Source organism: Leptosomus discolor, unplaced genomic scaffold (assembly GCF_034619465.1).
Source record: "Leptosomus discolor isolate bLepDis1 unplaced genomic scaffold, bLepDis1.hap2 HAP2_SCAFFOLD_49, whole genome shotgun sequence".
NCBI lineage: Eukaryota > Metazoa > Chordata > Aves > Leptosomiformes > Leptosomidae > Leptosomus > Leptosomus discolor.
In genome coordinates this window covers 1150566-1172482 of record NW_028237886.1, presented here as the reverse complement: position 1 = coordinate 1172482, position 21917 = coordinate 1150566, and the positions used below count along the sequence as shown (strand labels likewise).

Genomic DNA, 21917 nt, shown 5'->3' with positions numbered 1-21917 from the left:
AGATCACGGGCTGTGAGCAGTAACAAAGCTGTTGTTTTCACTGGGCGTTCTTAGACTGGCGGGAGGTTCATAGAGTCAGTAGTACTAATGCATGTTATGACCTTTTGCTGTTACTGGAGTGGGTTATGCATTTTTATTTTTCTTTAAATCGAGAGAAGCGGTATACTTCATTTTCTATATATTATTGAAATTCTATGATCTAATTATTTTAAATAATTTTTCTCTTACTGCTACAGTTTGCACTACAGGTTTGTCTGTTAAGCCAACCTCTGAGCCTAGCTCGCGTGGGTCGCTTATTCCCCATGGCAATTCCGAAGGGGACTGGCCGTTCTTGTGCTGGCTCCTGTGCTGCCTGTGTGGGCAGCGCCGCGTGCCTGTGTGCTCGCGTGTCTCCTGGGCACGTACTTGATGTGCCAGGGTCTCATGAAGTGGTTAGATGGAAGGGGACCAAACTGCGAACTCTGTCGTTGCAGGAACGTGACAGAGCTGACTCTCAAAGAACAGAGTTTTGGAACTGGGTTGTAGGACACTTGAAGCTGTGATATTTGATGATTGTATGGTGTAAATGTGGGGTTTGCTCTGAAATTCGGGTGCTTTAACCTGTATCAGATACTCATTTTTTGTTTTAATAACTTGGGCTGTTTTTCTTGAAGGGCTGCCAAGTCATCAAGCAGTTTTGGTGAAATATGTTGACTTTGGCAATGTTGCCACCTTAACTCTTAAAGACATACGCAGAGTCAAAAAGGAGTTTCTGAGCTTTCCAGAAAAGGTAAATTAGAGCTCGCCTGGATTAAATACTCAAAATAAACAGAATCTGGGTGGATGGAAGAGGAAGGCGAGGGTTGTTAACGTTCAGAAGTAAATAAAATGTTAAGCCAGTTCCTTGTCACATTGAAAACCCGTTTAATTGGTTTTGGATCATCCAGTTTCATCCAGTTTTAAATGAAATCTGAGGCTGCCTTGGGGTGAGGAGGTGTCTGTATAGTGTGTGTGTGTTTAATTCAGATCCAATCAAATGGCGGTGACGTGGCAGCAGAAGCCGAGGTCACGCTGTCTCGCTGTCCTGCGTGAGCGCAAAGCAGAGGCTGTGACGGGGCTGTGGTGAGACGGCCTTGGTGCGTGATGGGAGATCGATAACTTGAGTCCTCCTGTAGGCGATCAGGTGCAGGCTGGCTGGCATTGAGCCCTGCAAAGGGGCAGACGAGTGGAACAGAGAAGCCAAGGCAAGATTTGGAGAAATGACTGAAGGTAAAATTCTGCTGTGTTCAATTTTTGGTAAGTTATCGAGTTTCTGTTTCAGTATGATTGAATTGACTCAAACGTTGAAACATGCACTCTCGTGTTTTAGATAGTGTTTGTTGGAAGCGCTTGTGCTCGTACTTGTGACAGGTGGCCTGGAGTGAGAGTATCTCACCATGAGCCAGCTGGAGGAGACCTAACAGATGATGACTGCTGACAAAAGCTCTGGTTATGGCTCCTCTTACGGACCACACCAGCCTTGAGGGACATAAGTGTCTTGGTTTATTAAGAGGGGCCTGTTTCCAGAAGTGCTCGCTGTCCTTGGCTCTTCTGACTTTACTGGTAGCTGGGAGTGGGATCGCTGCGGCTGTAAAGCATCGCAAAAAGAAGAAACAAGCAAGAAGAATTTCAGCTAACACATCTATGCCTTAGTAGGATTTTTCTCAACACCATTTATTGTTAACCTGTAGCTCGTTATTTTTCAGCGCCTGGGGGATGGTGGTTTGGAGCCCATCTCATAAATGAAATGACATGTAGCAGTTGGTTTTTTTGTACAAAAACATGGTGTAATTATTGGTGTATTTGAAGTTAAATTTTGTAGATACGTGCAAAGCTAAGCCTCTGCATTTTGTTGATGTTCAGAATCAATTGCTTTATAAACAAAATGTCATTTTACAGAATTCTGTCTTTTATAGTACCATTTGCCTCCAAAGTCGTCAGTAGTCTTTATACTGTCATTGGGTGGCTGTAGTTCTGTTTATATTATTCATTCACAGAAATTTTAGAGGCGAACATCTTGTCTGTTGAACTCGTGGACTCCCCTGCTCCTCCTGGAAGAATCTTTAGTATTAACTGCCAGCTAGTTAAAGAAGACCTGGCGTCCTACGTAACTGGGTAAGTACTCTGTGCGTAACGTAAAGTATGTGGAGATACTGAATTTGTGTAGTAAAGTTTCTGGCTTTAATATGTCGCCTCCAGTGACTGTAACTTACCACATTTGTGATAAATTCATGACAAGTCACATTCCTCAGCTGATGCGAGTTACAGAGTGTAACTCTGCAGTTTGGCGTGATCGAGTTCTCCAGCTGAATCTTGACCAACGTCATGTATTGGAATTGTAGTTGATGGAGAAGGTGGAGATGAAATGTCTGCATCGTACCTGTAGTGTGCTTAAGTGCCCAGTCCTCCCAAACTGGTTATCGTGAAGGTTCCCCTTCCCTTGTAGTAAGGAAAGAAATACCCCTTTTGTGTGTTGGACCTGCAGCTGAGGTGAGTCGTCTCTGTGGAAGGTCTGTTGTTGGAGAAGAAGTACTGAGGTAACCAGCTGTGATAGCCACAGACAGAAGGGTTGGGAAGCCTGCTGGGGGAGATGGGGCTGATAAGGAGATGACAGGGCTGCATTTAGTTTGTTGGCTTTTTGGAAGGCTAATCTGTGGGCTGTGTTTGTGAAAAACAGTCATTACTCTCTCGTGAATATCTCTTGAATAGGGATGAGAATAAGAAGATTGCTGTGTAGAAAATTTTGATTCCGAAAGGGAATTTCTGAATTTGCTTTTTTCAGGAGGAAGTAAGTAAGTGGATTTTCGTCTCTTAGCTCAGAAATACGACTAAGTCCTAGGAAGGCTTTTCTTTACCGGTCACGCTTTTCAGTCAGGTTTTTGTCAAGTGAAGGAGCTTTATTGAAACCTGAACAGCAGAGTTGTTTTGTCACTGTCACTGGGGTGTTTTATTGTGTGGCAGCTGCAAACAAGCAGCCGTGTGACTTTACTGTAAGTGTCTAAAGTTGGTGGCTTGCCTAATGTGGATTTTTGTGGTCACTCGCTCACTGCCCCCTCCTTGGTTGGACTGGGGAGAAAACAGAAGAAAGAGGAGCAAGAAATCTCATGGGTCAACTTGACAGAAGACAGGGAAGTTGCTTACCGACTACTGTTGTGGGCAAAACAGACTCAATTTACCTTAGTTTATTGCTAATTAGCATAAATCCTTCAAGACTGGTGCAAGCATTGTACCCAAACAGGTACAGCAGCCCCCTCTCCCTTTCCCAGCGCAAGTTTGCTCCAAGCCCCTCTCCTCCCCTGATGCCCCGGCTCCCCTCAGTCCCTTCGGTGAGGCCATGGGCAGGGCAGGGGCTGGGGCCAGGACCAGCCGTTTCTCCCCGCTGCTCCTTCCTCCATGCTCTTTGCTTCCCGTGCTTCAGCGTGGGCCCTCCGCAGGCCTCGGTCCCTTCAGGAGCGTGCCTCTGCCCCCCCAATACCCTCTGCTCTCCTGACCTTGGTTCCTTCTCCCTCTGTTCCCTCTGTTCTGTTCCCTCCTCTCTCTCCCTGGCGTTTCTGCCCTTCAGGAAAGGAGAGGTGCCACCGGCTCCCGTTAGGATTACTCTTCCGTGTTTAAGGTTGTTGTTGGGGGATGCCCAGGCCAGCCCTGAACTGGTAGAAGAGACTCTAAGCGGGAGAGCACAGCTCCGCTGAAGCTGGCTTGCTGGCCAGCAAACCTTAGTCACCTCGCTCTTGCGTTGGGATAGGAAGTAGTCCATGCAGAATTCCGGGGAGCAACCTTGGAGCCTGAAGTTCATTCCAAACAGATGGTTTTTGCTGATGGGTGTGCAGTGATACTGCTGTACTGGAGTTACTAGAGAGGGTGTTGGAGGACTCGTAACGTGTGCTTCACTTGGGAGAGCTCTCTGTGGCACGTTGCCTCTGTCCGTTTCCCAGTTCAGGCTGGTTGGACACACGGCAAGCGTTGCTTGTGAGCTTTGGTGTTCCTTTCTTCCCTGGTTCTACAAGGCGGCTGTTTTACCCGTTGGTTTCCAAACGCCTGCCCCAGGCAGGTTTGCAGAAATAACTGTGGGGCAGTGGGCAGTGGGTGAGTCAAAGCTTCAGGGAATTTCTCTCTGCCAGAGCAGTTTGTTTCCTTCCCGTGAAGGAAGGCATAGACGGGTGGTAGATCTCCGAGAACAGAGCTTCTTCCTGGCGGCCCAGCAGTGCCCACAGTTAAACTCACGCTTGCCGTCTCCTTTGGTCAGCGGTGGTTACCAGAAGCCAGTTCTTTTGTGTTCACAGGTTTTTGTTGGAGCTGCAGTCTCTTACGGCTCTAGCTGGCGCAGCTCACACAGGCTTGTCCTGAGCCGGGCTGTGGCTCAAAGTACCTACCAGCCACCTCTGGGTTGCTGCTGGGCTTTGTTCTATCCGGTTCAGGCCATTTAAACAAGTTTTCGTCAAGGTGTTGCATGACCAGACTTCACTCGGGACTCTGCTGAGGACAGTGCTGGCACCGGTTGCGGTGCGTTTGTATGCTCAGGGACCGCTAGAAAGGTAAATGTTTGGCTGACGTTCGTCATCTTCACGTCTGGAAGGAATACTTACACATCTTAGAAGCAGAATGTTGCAGCTTTCACTCGGAGACAACACTGATCTCCCAGAAGCTTGATGTCGGTCATTTGATGTCTTTTAAGCCAGACGCAAACGTGAATGTTCAGCAGCCCGTTTGTGTCAGGCTTGCTTTTCTGCTGGCAGCCTGGACTGTGTAGTGCTGCCATCTCTCAGCAGAACGTGCAAGGATGCCTTCTGAAGGGGAATAAAAGCAAGGTACTCTCCCAAGTGTTTCAGCACTTAGAAATGATTTTGCCTTTTTTTGTCTGCTTTTCTAAGTTACTTGTTCTTTGCTCTTCTCCGCGTTGAGTGATTCCCGTCATGTTGAACTGTTGATTGAGCTCTTTTTTGTGTTGTCTCAAATGGCTTTCAACTTCCAATGACTTTATGCTCTTTACAGGTGCCCTGAAAGTACTGGTGTAAAGCCCAATGAAATATGGGATGTTCCTCTAGAAATTCCTGAAGCCTCGGAAGCTTTAAATCCTAGAGACGTGGAGTCCATGGATGGAGGAGATTTCAAATCCCTTTCTAAGCAGGAGCTACAAGCGAGAATTAGTCATGTTGTATCTCCCAGTAAAATCTTTCTACAGTGGCTGTCATCAGAAAGGACACTGAAAAGGTACTGAAATCCAAATGAATTTTCTCAAAGCATTCTTAGGACAAACTGGTGAAGTGTAGTTAGAGCAAACTCTGGTGCTGTGGGCTCCCCTGGCTTTGTTGGGGAAAGTCTAGGGCCAGAAGGCAGATTGGCACTATGTTGTGTTTTATTAAATATTTGGGATTCCAAATTAAGCACATGTCGAACTCCTATTTCTGGTCAGTTCTAGTGTAGTAAATGTTGGGGCCTGATAAATGCCACACTGTCCAGAAAGAGATGAAATCTTTCTGCTCTTTCTTTTCTCCTCCACGTTCCCGTGTTAGAAATCTTGCTAATGAATCCCGGTATCTTGCATTGTAGAGCTTCAGTCAAGTTCTTTCTTTCCAGGTGCTTCTAATAGGCTGTTAGGAAAGTCTGAAGGCCATTTCTAGACATGGTGTATCCATCCGCCTGCCTTTGGCAGGTGTTTAGGTACGGCATGTGTTTGGGAGCTCCACTTCAGGTATTTCTAACATGTCATGAAGAAAAACAACAATACTGTGTGTCTGTTAAACGGTCACTGAGACTGTCCTGTGTGCTAGTTGGGCAGTGGTGGGCTAAATACCCCTTCATTCGCCGGACAAAACTGGGCTACTAGAAACGTGGTTTCCTTGAATGTTAGTTTGCAGGAGAAGATGGCCACCACCTACAGAGAATCCCAGCCCCAGCCCGTGAAGTGGGAACGTGGCACGCACTGTGCTGTTTACATCTGTGAGGTGAAACAGTGGCAGAGAGGTCGAGTAAGCAGGACTGTGCCTGACAGCTGTGCAGAGGTAAGCCTCTTGCCGGGGGAGGGTTCGTGCTTTGATTTCTAAAGGTTGTAAGCGTGCGCTGATTGAAATAATGTCAAATCTCTGCTGCTTACTTCTGTGTTAATACAGTCTCATCCAGCCTCCTGCTTTTGTCGAGAGGTCGGGTTCTGTTGTGCGTTGCTGCAGACAAGCTTTCTGTCTGATCAAAGCGCAGGTGCCTGTAGCAGGGGCCCGGCCGTGGCGGAGGGCTCAGGAGGTTGACTGTGCGGGTGTTTACGCGATGCTTTGCACCATGGCAGATTCCCAAGCTGCAGCCTAATGGTTTAGCTTAGATTCCAGCTGCGTGAGCCTGAGGGTCCCAGTAGTTCACGCTTCATCCAAAGTAAACGAGGGAGCCAACTGAAGGGAGAGCAGCACCCCAGCGCCCATGCCGTCCTGCTGTTGCTTGGGCCCTAAACGGGCGGTGACGCCCTGGGCCGAGCAGGGGTAACCTTTTCCCCGGGAGCTTCTCCCACAGGGCGGCTTTAAACAGGCGTGTTGTTGCGCTCATTTGAAAAGAGGGAGGAGCACCAGAAGAGGCATTTTGTGAATAGATAACCACTTGCCTCAAAAGTCAGAGTGGCTTTTTAATCCTGCAGATAATCCAGGGCTGGATTGCCATGGGTTCTCTCCACCCTCATCAGCTGATGCCCGTGGGTGGTGGTAGTTGGGAGCAGCGGTGCGACCTTCTCTACTTGTGGTTTGTGTCGCCTGCTTTCTGAGGCAAAGAGCCCTCGAGCAGCTCTTTAACCACCTCGGAGTGAAAAGCGGGGGGTGGAGAGGAGCTGTTCCGCCGTTCCTGGGTTTACAAACTGAAATGCACCCGCGTAACTGGAGCACAGGAGAAGAACTTTTCTTACTCAAGTCACAGGCCCTGTAAAGTTGTTGGACCCCCTTTGAGCATGTTTGTGTGTGTTTTGTCCTCTCGGCCCGCTGTGGTGGTCACTGGTGTTGTGTGAGGAAGTACTTCAGCACAAAGGCCACTCAGTGAATCCTGGTACTGTTTGTTTGAATTTTGTTCACCTCTTCAGGCATGCTTTGAATTCTGTTCCTTACAGCAAAGAGTGAGAGGGGGGTTTTGTTCTGTTCTGTTGTGTTTCTTATCTGTAACAGGTAATGCTTTATGATTTTGGAGCTGAAAAAACAGTGGATATCAGCTGTCTAAGAAGACTCGAGGAAAATCTGAAGATCATTAGGCCATTGGCAACAGAATGTTCCTTGGCAGATATAAGGTAGCCTTTCCTTATACGGAGTAGCAGTCTTAGACACCTAATAATGCCATAACTTAGTATTTTTCTGTGTTAGCACTGATTATTTGGGATTTGGATGGGCTTTGCTTTTTGAATAAAGAAGAAACGGGATGGCAGCTGTGATTTGCTCTATAAAAAGTTTTTTTTTTTCCGAAGGGTTGAGCTACTTACCAGTAAAGCAGAAACGGGGCTATAGAAAGCAAGAAAGCATACTTATAGGATGAATTCTAAAATAGTGGGCAGATGGTAGAGGTTTTTCTCACTGCACTGAGTGCTTTTTTTCCTTGTCTCAGAGTTTGAGATGAATCTGGTCTCGTGAAAACATGCAGGAGGTCAGAGAACCGGGGTATCGTCCTGTGCCTTTGTTTATGTGCCGTCTGTGCTGTGAAGAAAAAATAATCATGTTTGTAAAACCTGTTCTCTGAATGACTATAAAAAGCCAATTTGCAGATGACATATGGATTTTCCTTTGTTCTGTTCAGACAGGCGTCATCCTTCTGGACCTCCTGATGCTCCTCATTTTGAAGTTTTGGGGTTAGATTTTTGAATTCTTCCTGTCGTGTAGATCCAGAGATGAATAACCATTTCTTTTTCCTGTTGACTGTAATGGAAACTGTCTTTTTTCCCCCTGACAGTTCAGGCAGTTTCAAAAAACATTCAAAAGCCGAGTAAAGGGCAGGGTTTGTGGTTAAGCTCAGGAGATGCCAACTTCTCTTGTACTAAAGGGATCGTAATTGTTCTGTGTCAGACCAGCAGGTGGAAGCCCGCAGTGGACAGCAACAGCATGCGAGTGTTTATCCTCTTACCTAGCTGGGGCACGAGTCAAAGTGTTCCTACAGGTTTGTAACCAAACCCAGCAGGATTTGTAAACTTTCTGTCAGGTTGTCTCTTAGTTTTTTATTTCTTTTTTCTGAATGTTGTTACTCTTCAAAAAGTCCTGAATGGAGTTTGCTTAGATGGTGGTGTTTGCTGTGGGGAGAAAGGTGGTGTTTGCTGTGGGGAGAAAGGTGGTGTTTGCTGTGGGGAGAAAGGGGCTTTTTCTGTTTTCTGCTTTACTCTCGTTATTCCCTGGTGCGTTAGAGCAGTTTGGCCCCCGGGGCGGAAAGAACAGAGTCTGAGCTACATTTAGTTACTGAAGAATAATATTTACATCTTTGGGATCACTGGATGCTGACAGCTTTTATGGACAGGTGAGCAAGATGCTCACGTTCTTGAGGAGAACAGTCTCAGCAGCCACTCTATTAGCTTTCAAGTTTGCTCGGAAATGGAAAGAACGAGTCCGATGCTGTACGAGCATCGTTAGTCACTGAGTGCTTGCACCGGTAAAACAAAATGGAATTATTGTGGGGGTTGATGGATTCAGTGTCCGTTGGCAGCTGCCAGCGAGGCTTTACAGTGTGTCTGGAAGTGACAGCACTGGTGAGCACAGGTGGTTACAAGTGGGCTTAAAGCTCCTGCTGGAGGGAAACTGGTGTTTGGCAGCTCATGCAAGTGACAGAGCTGAGGGACTAAGCAAGGGTTTGTGCTGTGATTTGGTGGTTTTTTTTTAAATGACCTGTTTAGAACAGGTGGTAAAACGATGGGAACTGTGACACAGATCAAATGGTTTTTGTCTTCTGATGTGGGCACCAGTTGTTCAACGACGTCTGACTGGCGGCCAGTACCAGTACAATGGAAAACGCCGGTAGTTAGCGGAGCTGCACAGTGTAATATGTTGTCGATCTCTCTCATTTTCTCCAGGAAAGGGATGTGGCTGGTGCATTGCCTGTGAAAATTCTTTGCAAAGATGAAACAGGAGAATTGATTGATATTGCAGAGCAGCTTGTTGAAAAGGGTTTAGCTTTTCAAAACAGGAGGTTTGGATACTTTCCTTTTTATGTTCTTTCTGACTCTCATATTCGCATCGTGATAAGCTAATGAGTAAACCAGAAGTTTGCACTGTCCTCTACAGCACATGTGGCAGCTGAACTCCATCTGCAGTGAACTACTTGGATTATAACGTTCGTAGTTGTACCCAGTGCACGTTTCAGTTCTCTCAGCTGGTAGATGAGATGTTGGGCAGTATTTTAACAAGCATTTGCCATCTTGGTGTGTTTGGGTTTTGACTTCTGTTATTTTGTTCTTTTGCACTTTTCAAGTTCTTTGCCAGTTAATGTGTTGATATGCTTTGATTGAATCTGCTAGAACTCATAAAGCTGGTGTGGCTCGCTCAGTCTCCAAGGAACATCTTAAAGTACATTTAGAGCAAGGGAACAGACGACTGGACGGCTGCGGTTCAGAAACGGCACGTGTGAAAACCAGCGCTGCTCTGGAGGACCACATCGCTGTTTCAGAGAGTGAAGAACAGTCGTGTAAAACACGTGTGTCACTGCGTCGTTCAGGAATGGGTGAAATCTATAAACCCCCCTTTATACCTGAAGCGAAGACTTTTCAAGCTGTAGTGAGTTGCGTTGGATGCGATGGAACTATTTATATAATACCCAAATCCTCCGGTAAGGTTCCAGAGAAGAAAATACGTTTGTGCCTGTGAATCTGCTGGCTTGGGTGCACTGGAACATGGCAGCTCTGTGTGCTGGTGTGCGCGTCCTGTGCCAGAGCCCGGCTCTGGGAGGTTCCTGCTGGGGAGGATTGCTGTTGGGAGGCGATGAGGCCTTTGGCGGGGGGGGCGAGGGGTGCATGCCCGTGCACCCCCTGCGCTGCAGCGGTGGGGAGAGCTCCGGCAGCTCCCTGGCAGAGGAAACCCTGATCCCCGGAGGAGTTGCCGTGCCCTGACACCCACCCCAACGGGCTCTCCCCTCCTTCCGCCCGCCCTAGAAATCCAGGAGGCCCAAGCGCTTCGACAGGCGGGTTACTCACCTCTTCTCTGGGCAGTCTGGGGTGCAGCAGTGAGTGCTTGGCTTTGGAACGCGGAGCTGGTGGTACGTTTTGCTGCTGTTGAGGAAGGTGCAGGCCTAAAGATGCTTGGGAGTTAGCCTGGTTCTCAGCTACTGCTGGACTTTCCCCTTTCCGCGTGAGCTCAGTACCCAGTTTCCCGGTTTCCAGAGGGTTGTCTGGACGTGTGTTTGGTGGTGGTTCATGGTGTTCTGCTGCTGTCTCTGGCAATCTGTTGCATTGGTCATGGAGAGGCTCTTGTACTAGTGCTGTCAAGGTGTCGATTGCAAAATTTACAGACCCTCCTTCTCTGAGATGAGAGTCCAGAAATACTAATGGCTTCCCAATTAGAATGCAGTTTGCTTTTTGTTTTGAGCAGTAGCGTGTTTGCATATGCTGGACGTCGAACGTACAGATTGTGTCAGTGTTGGAAAATATTCTTTGGAGCAGCACGTGTGGTTTCTGTTTATACAGGTCTTCACCTGAATCTGCTGGGGTTTGGTGACTGAAATCATTTGCACTACTATGTTATAGACTATTTTGAATTGATTTTTTTTATTCCTCCCCCCACCCCCAGAAACGGCACTAAACCAATTGATGACTGACATACAAAGTAACTTCCAGTGCCTTGGTCTTCTGCAACCGTACTGCTGGGCAAAGGGAGAAGCTTGTGTTGTAAGAGGACCAGATGCCATGTGGTATCGAGGTAGAGTTGTAGGACTCAGCAGTGCCTATCTCCAGGTAAGTTTGATTATATGGGGGCAGGGGGCATGTGTGTATGAACAGGCGCACGTGTATGTTAAAAAAAAAAAAAAAAAAAGGCAAATAATCCAGTCGTCTACCGTCAGTTTATGATCACACCTTTTTTTCATTCAGCTGACCTGACTTTCCAGATGCTCATTCTGCTTAAAAGTGTGGTAACTGTCCGGATGTTAACGTTTCTGTTAAAGATGAATTCTACGTACCTATCTCAGTTGTCACAATCTTTCCCGTAGTTTTCCTGGTGATGATAAATGTTCTTAAGTAAAAAGCTCCCCTTGATCCCCTGTAAGTAATCCCTTGCAGGTTTTTTCTTCTTTTGCTGTTGGTGTTACCATGTGTGGAACGCTTTGAAAATACTTGGGTTTAGCTTCCCCCCACCCAGAGAGTCGGGGCTGGCTGTGTGTTTTGAATGCTTTCTGCTGCACAGGTACAGAGCTCCTTTTTCGAATGAGCAGTTAATCCTACCTAAACTCTTGAGTCTGCTTGCCCTCTTTCAACGTAGATTTGCAAGTCTGACTCCAGCCTGGTTCACGCATTCTTTATGTCTTTCACTTCTAAACTGCTGTGGGTTATTGCACAACACGTGGGGTCTCTTGCAAGACAAGTTTGGAAAGCGAACTTCTGACCTGCCATAGCGGTTTTTTAATCCTTTCCTTCATTTCCACCTCATCACATCACCTGCTCTCAGCAGACTGTTGTTTTTTCCCCCAGAGAAGTGAATGCTGTCAATGAACGCGTTCTCTGAGTAAACTTGACTGAATTATTTCAGGAAAGCTTTTCTTTTCCTATAGGTACAGTACATAGACCATGGTTACATGGAGAGGGTTATTCCGTGTCTTCTGTATCCAGCCGCGCTGTATGCTGGTGTTCCTGCGTTTTGCATACCCTGTGAGCTCCACAAGACAGTACCGGTGAGCAACGGTGACTTGGAAGAGGTTTTAGCTGGTAGTTACTCAAACTGGTACGCTGTTGAGTCCCACCAAGGTTGAGGCTAGTTGCTGGCGTGTTTTCTTGCCTGCGAGGATGGGGAGAACAGCTGGAGGATGGTTTCAGCAAGGCAGGCTTTTACCAGGAGCCGCCGGATTGCTTTATGAAGCGACCATACTTCAGAAGCAGCTGTCCTTGGAATTAAATCTTTGTGAGAGGGGACGCTGCGGTAGTTGGCAGGATGATACTCAGGAGTGGTAGTTTGTTTTGCAGTAGCAGCGAGAAGAAGGGGGGCCTGGATTTCTTAATGCAAAATAGCCAGAAAATTGTCAGTCTTCAAGTCCTGCAAAAGTTTCTGTCATTCTGCAGGTAGCTGTGAGGGAAACCCTCTGTTACCGCTGCTCAACTCATGGGAGTGAGTGGTTTAGGGGTTTTGTTAGTCGGTAATTGGTATGTAAACAACGTTCTCGGGTGTCATCACACCTTAGTCCCATTTGAATGGTGCATTTAGTAAAGGTGAATTACTGAAACGACTGGCTCACTTTTGAACTTGTTCTTAAAGGAAACCTTTTTATTGCTGGGAGCAGTTCAACGGATAGATTCAGACAGACAGGCTTATCGGCCTGCGGGTTGGGACGCAGACAGATATTGCAGGGAAACACAGAAGTCTTTAAAGTGTCCTGTGTTTCCTGTTGTCTGTTATCTCCGAGTGTAATTCTGTGTCTTTGGGTTCTGCTTTGGGTGATTGTGCACACAGACCTTGTTATGCCTGGGGTAAAGGTCAGCCTTGGCAAGCAGCGTCTCTTTCTAAGCCACTTCAACGTCTGAACTGGCTGGTGGGCTTTGTCACACGGAAAGTTTTAGTGTCCCAAAGAGCAGGTAACGTTTAAACTGTTGTAGACAACTCAAACCAGTGATGGGTGTTTTCAACCAAGTTTTTCAATGATAGTCGCCTATTTTCATGCCCCTGTGTTGAGGATGGTGTGGGGCTTAGTGTCAGCGTCTTAACGTGTGGCGATTTCTTGCTTTCACCCAACAGATCGGCAGCTTTTGGCAGCAAGGTGCAATGGATTGCCTTCAAGAACTACTTACACATGAGGAGGTTGAAATCCATGTTCAGGTAGCTTAATGTATTCACGGGTGTGGAATGAGGCTTACTTTCTGTTATCTTGCTTTAATTTCCTTTTAACTTGCATCAGGAATAATAGGTGAAGGAGTACAGCAGTAAATGTGTTGCGTAGAAAGATCAAAATCCCAAACTAAAGTTTTCTCCCGTGACTTTACCTTTGTTATAATTTTCAGGCCCGAAACGCGTCCTTTAGAGGTCAAAAATGCTTTTTGGTGCTGTTTGTATTCTGTGTTGTTGTTCTGACAAGCAACCTACCTACCAACAGCATAAATTCTTGTCAATTCAATTTTAAGTTATTAAAATTGGGCGTAATCGAGTATGGACATGCTTAAATTAATGTATGACACTACAGGGAAACAGATAATCTGTATTGTCTGAAAACCTGCAATTTCAGATAATTTAATTTCTAATGGTATATTGTGGAAGAGAAGGGTTTATCGCTGAGTGAGCGAACGTGGGATGGTGTTTCGGTGTTGGACCGAGTGGTAGGGGCTGCCGTTCCAGGGACGGGCACGTTCCCATTTGTGTCGTTACCTGACGTTAACGACCATCCTTGGGGGTTTCGTCCTGTTGGCGAATGAGTGGGGCGCGCGTAGGACTGACAGGTTGGAACTTCCGGGTCGCTGTTTCTAAAACCTCAGTCACACTGTGCCTGTTCTAATCTTATTTTGTCCTGTCTAAGTAGGAATTACCAGATAACCCGTGGGGCAAATTGTCCGTCAGCCTGTGTTTTGGTGGAACGTCGCTTTCTTCCTTCATGGCACGTCAGAAGTTCTGTGTTGCTGAAGAGGGTCAGGACATAACAAAGCTGGTGAGCTTGTTTGTGTGTGTAGGTGTGTCTCTTGCTGCTGTCCCTCTGACATTAAAAAGACTGCTCAGTTGCTCGTCTCTGCTTCAGAGGATCGTTTTCCCCTTCAGAGGACGCTGCTGTCACTGCTGATGTAATCGTGGCGGGCATGGCAGTGATGCAGTTAGAAGAATCTCTCAGCGTGCGTTAGAACTGAGTAACAGTGAAACCCCAATGGTGAATCAGTCTCTTGTTGCGTTTTGGTAAAGTCAGCACGTGACACGCGACTTTCTGCAAACTGTCTTGAAATGGGATTGTACCCTTAGAACAAAAATGAAATTTGGAAAACAGCCACCAAGCTGCGTAAGGCGGTTGTAAGCAAGGAGCGTTCGGAAAGCCCGGAATGCTCTCCGCAAGGCATGTAGCATTAAGCAGACCCGATCCAGAAATAAGCGGTTCAGAAGAATGTGTAAGAAAATGAGTGTTGGAGGTGTTCATTTGTGGACCAGAAAAGGGCAAGGCATCCAGAGCTCGAGCTGGTTCCGGGAGCCGAGCCTCGGGAACAGCAGAAGGGGGAAGCCTGCAGCTCTGAGAACGTTCAGCCGCGATCAGCTCTGGGTTTAGCTGCAGAGAGGCTCAGCAGCCCTCCATCCTCACAAGCCAGCTGCTACGCTGCGTTGGCTGAAGGATACCGTTACTATGTAAAGTACAGCCATTACCCATGTTATTATTTTATAGTAACTTTACTTCCTTGCTTCACATGCGTGTTTTCGGGTAGGTAACCTGGTAAGGACTGTGGTCTGTTCTGGGAGTGTTGTCGTGCTGTTAACAGTGGTAATGAGCTGCTTATGCAGAGCCCGCTACACCGGTGTCTTGCTTCAGAGTGTGTTCCTGTCTGCGAGATGCGCTTCTGCTGAGCTGACAGGCGAGTTCAGGAGCTGGTCTTTGTTACCGTAGCACCATCCCAGCTTAGTCATTAGCCAGGAGATTCCCTGGCAGGCACTAGGGTGTTGGAGAGGACCCCAGAACCCCGGGCGTGGTGAGCTCACGGCAGCGAGTCTCGTTCTGGGTGAACGTGTGCACGTGAACGTGTCTTCGTGTGCATACGCGTAGGTACAGGTGCTGCCTTGTGCTCCTAGATTCAGGCCTGGGGGACTGTGACCTTGCTTCATTTGACAGACGAGTTTTTAATCTCTTTGTTCTGAGCTGAGGTTTAACTAACCGTCATTTCTAGAATTACTTTTTCTACAGCAGTTGACAACAAACCCTTTCCAAGCGTCTGAGCCAAAATAAGTCCCCAGTTCCTCCTACGGCCTGTTTTTGTATTTAACCGCGCTGCCTGTCAGCCCCTCCGTAGGGAGGTACTTGAGGTCTGCAGGTTTTAAGCTCATGATCTGAGCGAGCCCTTGGCCAGCCTGGTCCCTTGTAATCTGCCCCTGGAAATGGCAATGCTGGCTTTTGGAACAGTCCGTCAGCTCGGGTCGGAGGAGAGCTGCGCTTCAAACTGCTGTTGACACCCTGGGCACGTTCATTCAGTGAGCCCCTGCCTTCTGAATGACAGCCAAGGCCGTGCTGAACAGACTTGACGCACAGCCGTTTGTGATGGGACTGACTTGTAGTCGTCTGAGCGCTTCCAGCCTCACCAGGAGCTGTTCAGCCACCAGCCGTTCTAGGAGGGACCAGCGTCTCCTCAGGCAGAGGGAGAACCCTTTAGGCAGAAGCAGCAGCGTGCGAAGGGCTGGTTCCTTCTCCTCTGATTCCACGTGGGCTTCCACGGTAGGAGAGCAGATGCTGCAGTCGGTGTTGCAGCACTGCCGGCAGCGTTGCAGATCCCAGCACTGGGACTGCGAGGTGGTTGGTCCCTGCGGCTTGCAGGAAGGCTTATTCCTCCTGTCTCTGTTCCCCACTTTTACACAGGCAGTTAATTCCCTCTGGAACCGGTGATCTGTACGACTGAAAGACCTGCCCGATCCCCTGAGCTGTTGTTTCCTTGTTAGAAATTTATCAGGCCAGGCCTGGATGAAGGACGGGGCTGTCACGTGACTGTGGCCGTATGCTGAAGGCCAGCTGTGTGGGTCGTGGGTCCCGCCATCTGTGACACCAAGAAGACCTGTTCTGTGGCTGATGTTCGCAACAAGTCCAGTGGAAAGGCGTTCTGCAAACACCTGGGTAGAAAGCCCTTTCTGCTTTCCTTTTGTCAACAGGAGAGGGAAGTCTACGGTACCCTGTCCGTGTCGGGGAAGTACAGAATCTGAGACTTGCCGGACTGTCACTTCGATCTTCCTCACCCTAAAGACGTCTTTAATGCCTCAGCCTACTGGCTGGGCTCATGTAGGCTGCTCAAGGCCAAAGCTTTGCGTGTGGTGAAGGAGGTACGAGGTGACACGCTGCCCTGCAGCCTGCCCTTTGCTTTCTTTGGATTGAATTCCTCGTGCTGAAGAGCGCTCCTGTGTTGCCTTATTAAGTGTGCAGTGTTAGGTGATGTGTGAATTATCTATTAAACATTCAGGGTTTGGCTGTGGCTTCAAAGATGCATTAAGGAATGTGAGGCCTTTTCAGGTGTTTCAAGAACAGGCGGAAAGGCGGAAAGGCAGAGGGACAGCCGTTTGAAACGGGTAGCTCCTTGAGAGGTCTTGGCAGGACACCTTTTTAGGGTCAGTGTTTGCAACTGGGCTGTCCACGCCCCGGTGTGGCAGATCTGGCAGTAAGCACCCTGCTGGCAGCGAGGAAGGGCTGGTAACACAACAGCAGAGCTGCGAGGGCAGTTTTTCTTTCAAAGAAGCGCACGAGAGGTGACCAAAGCGCCCGGCTGGGCGATGTGCAGTGCTCTGTTGGGAACAAGCAGGAATTTCAGAGGAATCTTCAGAGCCAGGTGCAGTCAGGTGGCCCGTCACAATATTCCTGGTGGTTTGGCAGAAATCTGGCACTTTGTGTGTGTCTGTGATCTAGTTAGATGTCCTTTCTTTACCGGTATTTATCAAGATGGGTTTGTTGGGGTTTTTAAGCTGTTTTATTTTGCAGTTATCGGTATCTGATTGCTTCCACTTTTTGTTTTGGGCAGAATGAAAACTGTTCAAGTAGATGTGTGAAAAATAAAATTATTTCAGAGAAATTGTGCCTTTTGTTACGTATGACATTAAAGTACGAGAGAGGACAGGAGCTGTACCCCGGAGCTATGGTCCAGCTGAGCTATGTGCTATCCATCCTTACTTTAAAGGCATAATGGAATGTGCCAAGGTTGATTTTGTCCTGAGCCAAGTGAGCGCACGGCACGTAGAGCTGAACCTGTACAATATGAGGGTCTAGAAGACGACAGACCGGAGCGTGCTGTGCTGCCCAGACAATGGGTATCTGTACCCTGCAAAGTCTGTGATCTGTTTTGAACGTGGGATGGTGCTGGCGGCTAAGGAGTCAAATTATCCTTTGCCTTTCTCGTAAGGGATAGCTTGCTCTGGCAAACTGCAGTAGCCTTGGGCACGGCATTCGGGTTAATCCGTGCAGGTAAATTGCTGTTATCTTCGTTTTTCTTTCTAAATATTTTCTCTCTTTAAAGGGAATGCCATATTCAGTGCACTTTTGAATTAACAGCAGCCAAGTTAGCAAGTCAGTGTGTTAGGACCATTTCAAAGATAGATGCTTTCTATTTTAAAAGTGTTAATTAACTAGTTCTCTTCTGTTATCTTTTAGCTTAAGTTTTTGTTGGAAATGTTGATTAATATCTTTTTCATCAAAGACATGCTGGTTACATTCTCAGATAACTCCTTTGTGCCAGGAATCATCCCAAAGCTAGTTTCCATTTTGTTACTAAACATGATGCCTGACCAAAACCTCTCTTGGTCTAGGAGCTACTCGAAGAAGACGTTCCTGGTTTGCCTTCGTACCTGTTGCCACCGCTACCTGGTCCAGGAGATCCCTTTCCTGTCAGAGTCACCCATGTGGTGTCCCCTGAGGAGGTACGTTTTGTGAACGTCTTGGATCTGTTGCAGTCAGGAAATGTTGCAGTCCCGCCCTGCTGGTGAAAAGGGCGGGACAGCTAACAGTTTTAGGTGATAGAAAACAGTGGGTAAGGTGGCAAAAGGCTGCTGAGTTGTTGATGCAGATGGTTGTGCACTGCAGCTGTCTGCATGAACTCTTGCTTGAAATACCCTCTTCAGTGAGGGCGGAGAAATACTGACCGTTTCCCTGAAAAGGTAACTTTAAGAATGACAGTACTGCAGTCTGGTGCTTACCTTGTATCATCAGAAAATAGGTCATTGGATTTTCACTTGGTGGAACAATGGTGATTTATCTCTTCCTTGTCCTTCAAAGGTTAAATTACTGGAACATTGTAGAGTGAGGTGAACATTTTCTGCCTGTTACAGTTGTATTTTACGTCTAAGTGATTGCTTTAAATTCAGCATCATGGCCTAACAGAAATTCACCCCACCAATTCGCGTGACTATAAGTATTGGGGGCGGGGGGGGGGATGGCCTAGGGTGTGCCTATCCATTAGTACCCTGTACATTATCCAGGATTGATTTTCCAGGTAGGCAGCGATGAAGTTGTAACCAGAAGTCCAAGGGCAATCAAGAGAGACTTCAGGGTCTTGGGAGGAGTGGTGAAGGGATCAGGAACACAAATAGTGTTCTTTCCTTCCAGTTGCAGGGAGTGACGAGGGAAGAGACAGGAACAGCCATCAGATGAATACCTGGCTCCGAGCCCTGTGTCACTGGCAGAATTTTGGGGGTTTTGATCACAGGACCCCAGGCAAGTTGTTGTTGTTTTCTTACCGGAGAGGAATATAAAATGTTTTTGAAAACAAACCAACCCAACAAAACCCCGGGGTGGTGTTTGAGCTGTGGTTGCTCCTGAGCATTAGTCTGGGAAGTACATAGCCACGTGATGTCACATCGAAAAGGGATTGTTCGTGTAACGTTACAGGCCTTTGCTTGCAAAATTAAAATAAAGAAGAAAAAAAAGAGAATGGAAAAAATAATTGATTTTACTTTAAGATCTTAGAGTCAGGTCTCAAAATAAGTCTGTTGGGGTTTGGTTTGGTTTGGCTCTTTGTATACTGCCAAAAGAAAAAAGAAAAAAAAAAAAGATGAAAAATTTTACTTCACAAATTCCTCACGAAGTCTTGTTTAATGCGGTTGCATCTGATGATCGTTGTCTGGGCTTTGATTCTTCTGCATAGGCATAGGGGGAAAATCACACATCTGAGGGTTTTTAATTCTTGTAATGCCCAATTTAGAGGTTTCTATGAACTTGTCCTCTGGCCTTAACAGTAGTGGGGAGCTGTCAAGCCTGAAGGGCCCTGCTTTTGTAGCTGTAAGAATGGTAACACCTGCCTTGTCCAAATACTGCTGCTGTAACAGAAATAACCCATCCGTTCTAGTGAAATTGTTTTTGTCTTGATTCTCAAGGGAAAGAGGCTCCAAGTTAGACATCCTAATCGTATGTCTTGCATGTGTGGTTTTGTGATCTGGTTTTACAGTGCTATTAAATTAATAATTTGCTTTCAGTGCTGAGACTTGTTTTCGGAGTTTATGTTTTCTTCCGGGAAAAACAGAATAATCTTTCTTTTGCATGGTTAGACTTCCGTGGTACAGAAAGCTGTTTAATGATCTTTTCTCACTGAAGTGTGCACCTGTCAGCAAGGAAGTTGATTAAAAATAAATACACCTTGTGCATGGTCTAAGTAGAGCCTGTCCCTCAGCACTGCCCTAGCAAAGACCCTTCGGATGAGAGGGGTGTCGTGAGCGCTGGCAGTCCCCGCTGGCCCTCGGCCCTCACTCCAGCTGCACTTCCATGGCCAGGGAAACACCAGGTTTGGGCACACGGCCCCGCTGCTGGGGCAGGTGCTGCTGGCGGCAGCGGGGTGACCCGCCTCGTCCCGAGGAGCCAGCAGGGATCGGGGCTTGCGCTGGCAGGAGCGGGCCAGCCTGCAAGGAACGGCGCGCCGGTGGAGACGCCTGGGGTTGGTGCAGCTGGGCGGTCCCGGGGATTTTTAGGGCATAACCCAGTGCGGCTTCGGTTCAGGGAAGTGTTTCAGCGAGCCTGACCTTTAAATGATGCAAGTGCCCACACTGAGCTGAGCGTGGTTGCTCACACGCTCCCCATGAACTGGGAGTCCAGCATCATCCTGGTCAGCGCTCCTGACTGCCGAGCTGCACCGACTCCTCCCCGTTGTATCAACGTCCAAAATGATTTTACTCTCCTGTGGCAAATCACTGCGCCTGGAGCAGCCCCCCACACGGCGGTATGACCGGAGCTTTGGTCGGAAGGGAAGAGCGATCGAGTGGGGGGTTTCACCGATCCCCCGCTGTGGCTCGTGGCCCTGCCCTGAAAAGCCCCGGCAGCGGCCAGGGGTTGCCAAAGTGTGGCGGAGATCAGGTCATCCCAGCGCGGCCAACCCCCCACCAACCGGCCTCGGCTGCAAAAGCCTGATCGTAGGGCTCAGTAGCCCGTTTGGCACTTGCCCCCCGCTCATGAGGGAGGAGAAACCGCGCCCGGGGGGGCGACCACCAGCCCCCCCGCCCCCCCCCCCCGGTCCCGCCGGTGCCCTCCGGCGGCGCCTGGCACGCGCGGAGGTGGCCGCGGGCCGTCGCGGGGCGAAGAAGCCGCCCCCGAGCGCCCGGTGCGGGCCCTGCCCCGCCCTGCCCAGACCCTCTGCCGCGACCACCGCCCCCGCCGCCGGCACCGCCCCTTCTGCGGCCCCCGCCCCGCCTCTCCGCTCGCCTCCGCGGCCCGAACCTGCCCCCGCCCAGCGCGGACGGGCCGCGGGTGTTGGGGGGGCGGGCGGGGGCGTTACGGCGAGTGGCAGCCGCCGGCCCGGCCCTCCGCGGCGAGGGGTCACCCCCACCCGAGCCCCAAAACCAGCCGGGGCTGGGGGGAGCACTCCAAGGCGCGACTGGGAGAAGTGGGGCTGCTGGAGTTGTTGGGGGAGGGGGCGGGGAGGTGAGGGGGAGGTGGATCTGTGACTTGGTTTCCCCTGCTGAGCAAGGCTGGGGTTTTGGGGGGGGAGCACCAGTGGGTCCGTGCCTCAGTTTCTCCAGTTGGGAGCTGGTTTGGGGCACCTTGGAGAGGTGGAGGATGAGTCCGTGCCTCAGTTTCCCCTGCTGACAGCAAAGTAGGATCCCATTTGCAGGGATGAGGGACTGACTTTTCCTCCCACCCCGTGCCTCAGTTTCCCCTTGACCGTGGGGCAGACCCCACCCCAAGGGCTAGTTCTGAGGAGGTCCAGCCAGCAGCCTCCGGTCTGCCCAGTTTAACACTAAACAAACTCTCAGGGAAGGTGTGGTGCCGCATCCCGTGGGGTGCTGGCCGTGACACCGCCGCGTGCCTCAGTTTCCCCTGCAAGGCTCCTGGGAGCCCCGGCCTTGGTCCCCACTGAGCTTCTCACCCTTTTATTTCCTTAAAATCTCCTTTTTTTTTTTTTTTTTTTTTTTTCTTTGGGCTTGTTTTGGTTTGGTTGTTTGTTTTTTAAGCTATTTAACCCGAGGGGGCAGTGGCCCTGCCTGCTGAGGCACGGGTGCATCCCCCGGGCTGGGGTGGCAGGGGGTGGGACACAGGTCTGTCCGCGTCCCCGTGCCTCAGTTTCCCCTGCCAACAATAAACGCTGCGTCCTGCGAGGCCGTGGCCTCCGCGTCATCTTTTGTGTCTCACCCTGCCTGGGTGGTCCCCCAGCACCAAGGCACCCATGGATGTGGGGGTGCAGGATGAGAGATACACCCTGGTTTGGGGGTGCAAGTTGTGGAATTAACCATATTTAGGGGTGCAGGGTGGGGGATTTAACTGGACTTGGGGGTGCAGGTGGGAATATAACCAGATTTTGGGGGTGCAGGGATGGGAGAAACAAAGATGCCGCAGCGTCCACCCCAGCAGCCTGGCTCAGTGGCACCTGTGGGGGGGGGGGTGTGTGTGTGCTGAGTGCCCTCTAGTGCCGCTTGAAACAGCCCTGAACTCCCCATTTCTTCTCTGTCCTTTCTGCTCTGTCTGGGTTTTCCTGCCTCTCTTCCCCTTTGGACCGGGGTCACACGGGGGAGGGGAAGAAGGGACTCGCAACTGCCCATCCTCTTGTTCGTCACCCCCCAACATCCAGGCAGATGTTTCTTTTCCTTTTTCTCCTTTTCCTCCGCACATGGCATTAACGTCTCTCCTTCTAATCCACATTT

General features: G+C 49.0%; 1 protein-coding gene across 1 annotated transcript in view; it reads left to right on the top strand.

Annotated features, from left to right (window-relative positions):
• Window positions 1-18455, top strand: part of LOC147412482 (RING finger protein 17-like) — a 28793-nt gene extending 10338 nt beyond the window's left edge. Inside the window, exons 10-24 of the mRNA XM_086481334.1 lie at window positions 654-769; window positions 1155-1275; window positions 2016-2133; window positions 5008-5226; window positions 5867-6017; window positions 7149-7267; window positions 8034-8124; window positions 9026-9141; window positions 9470-9777; window positions 10734-10897; window positions 11710-11829; window positions 12885-12965; window positions 13660-13785; window positions 17604-17714; window positions 18400-18455. Of these exons, the coding sequence (XP_086337460.1) occupies window positions 654-769; window positions 1155-1275; window positions 2016-2133; window positions 5008-5226; window positions 5867-6017; window positions 7149-7267; window positions 8034-8124; window positions 9026-9141; window positions 9470-9777; window positions 10734-10897; window positions 11710-11829; window positions 12885-12965; window positions 13660-13785; window positions 17604-17714; window positions 18400-18444 (2006 nt within the window). The 3' untranslated portion in view covers window positions 18445-18455. The remainder of the gene's footprint in view (window positions 1-653; window positions 770-1154; window positions 1276-2015; window positions 2134-5007; window positions 5227-5866; window positions 6018-7148; window positions 7268-8033; window positions 8125-9025; window positions 9142-9469; window positions 9778-10733; window positions 10898-11709; window positions 11830-12884; window positions 12966-13659; window positions 13786-17603; window positions 17715-18399) is intronic.
• The last annotated feature ends 3462 nt before the right edge of the window (window positions 18456-21917 follow it).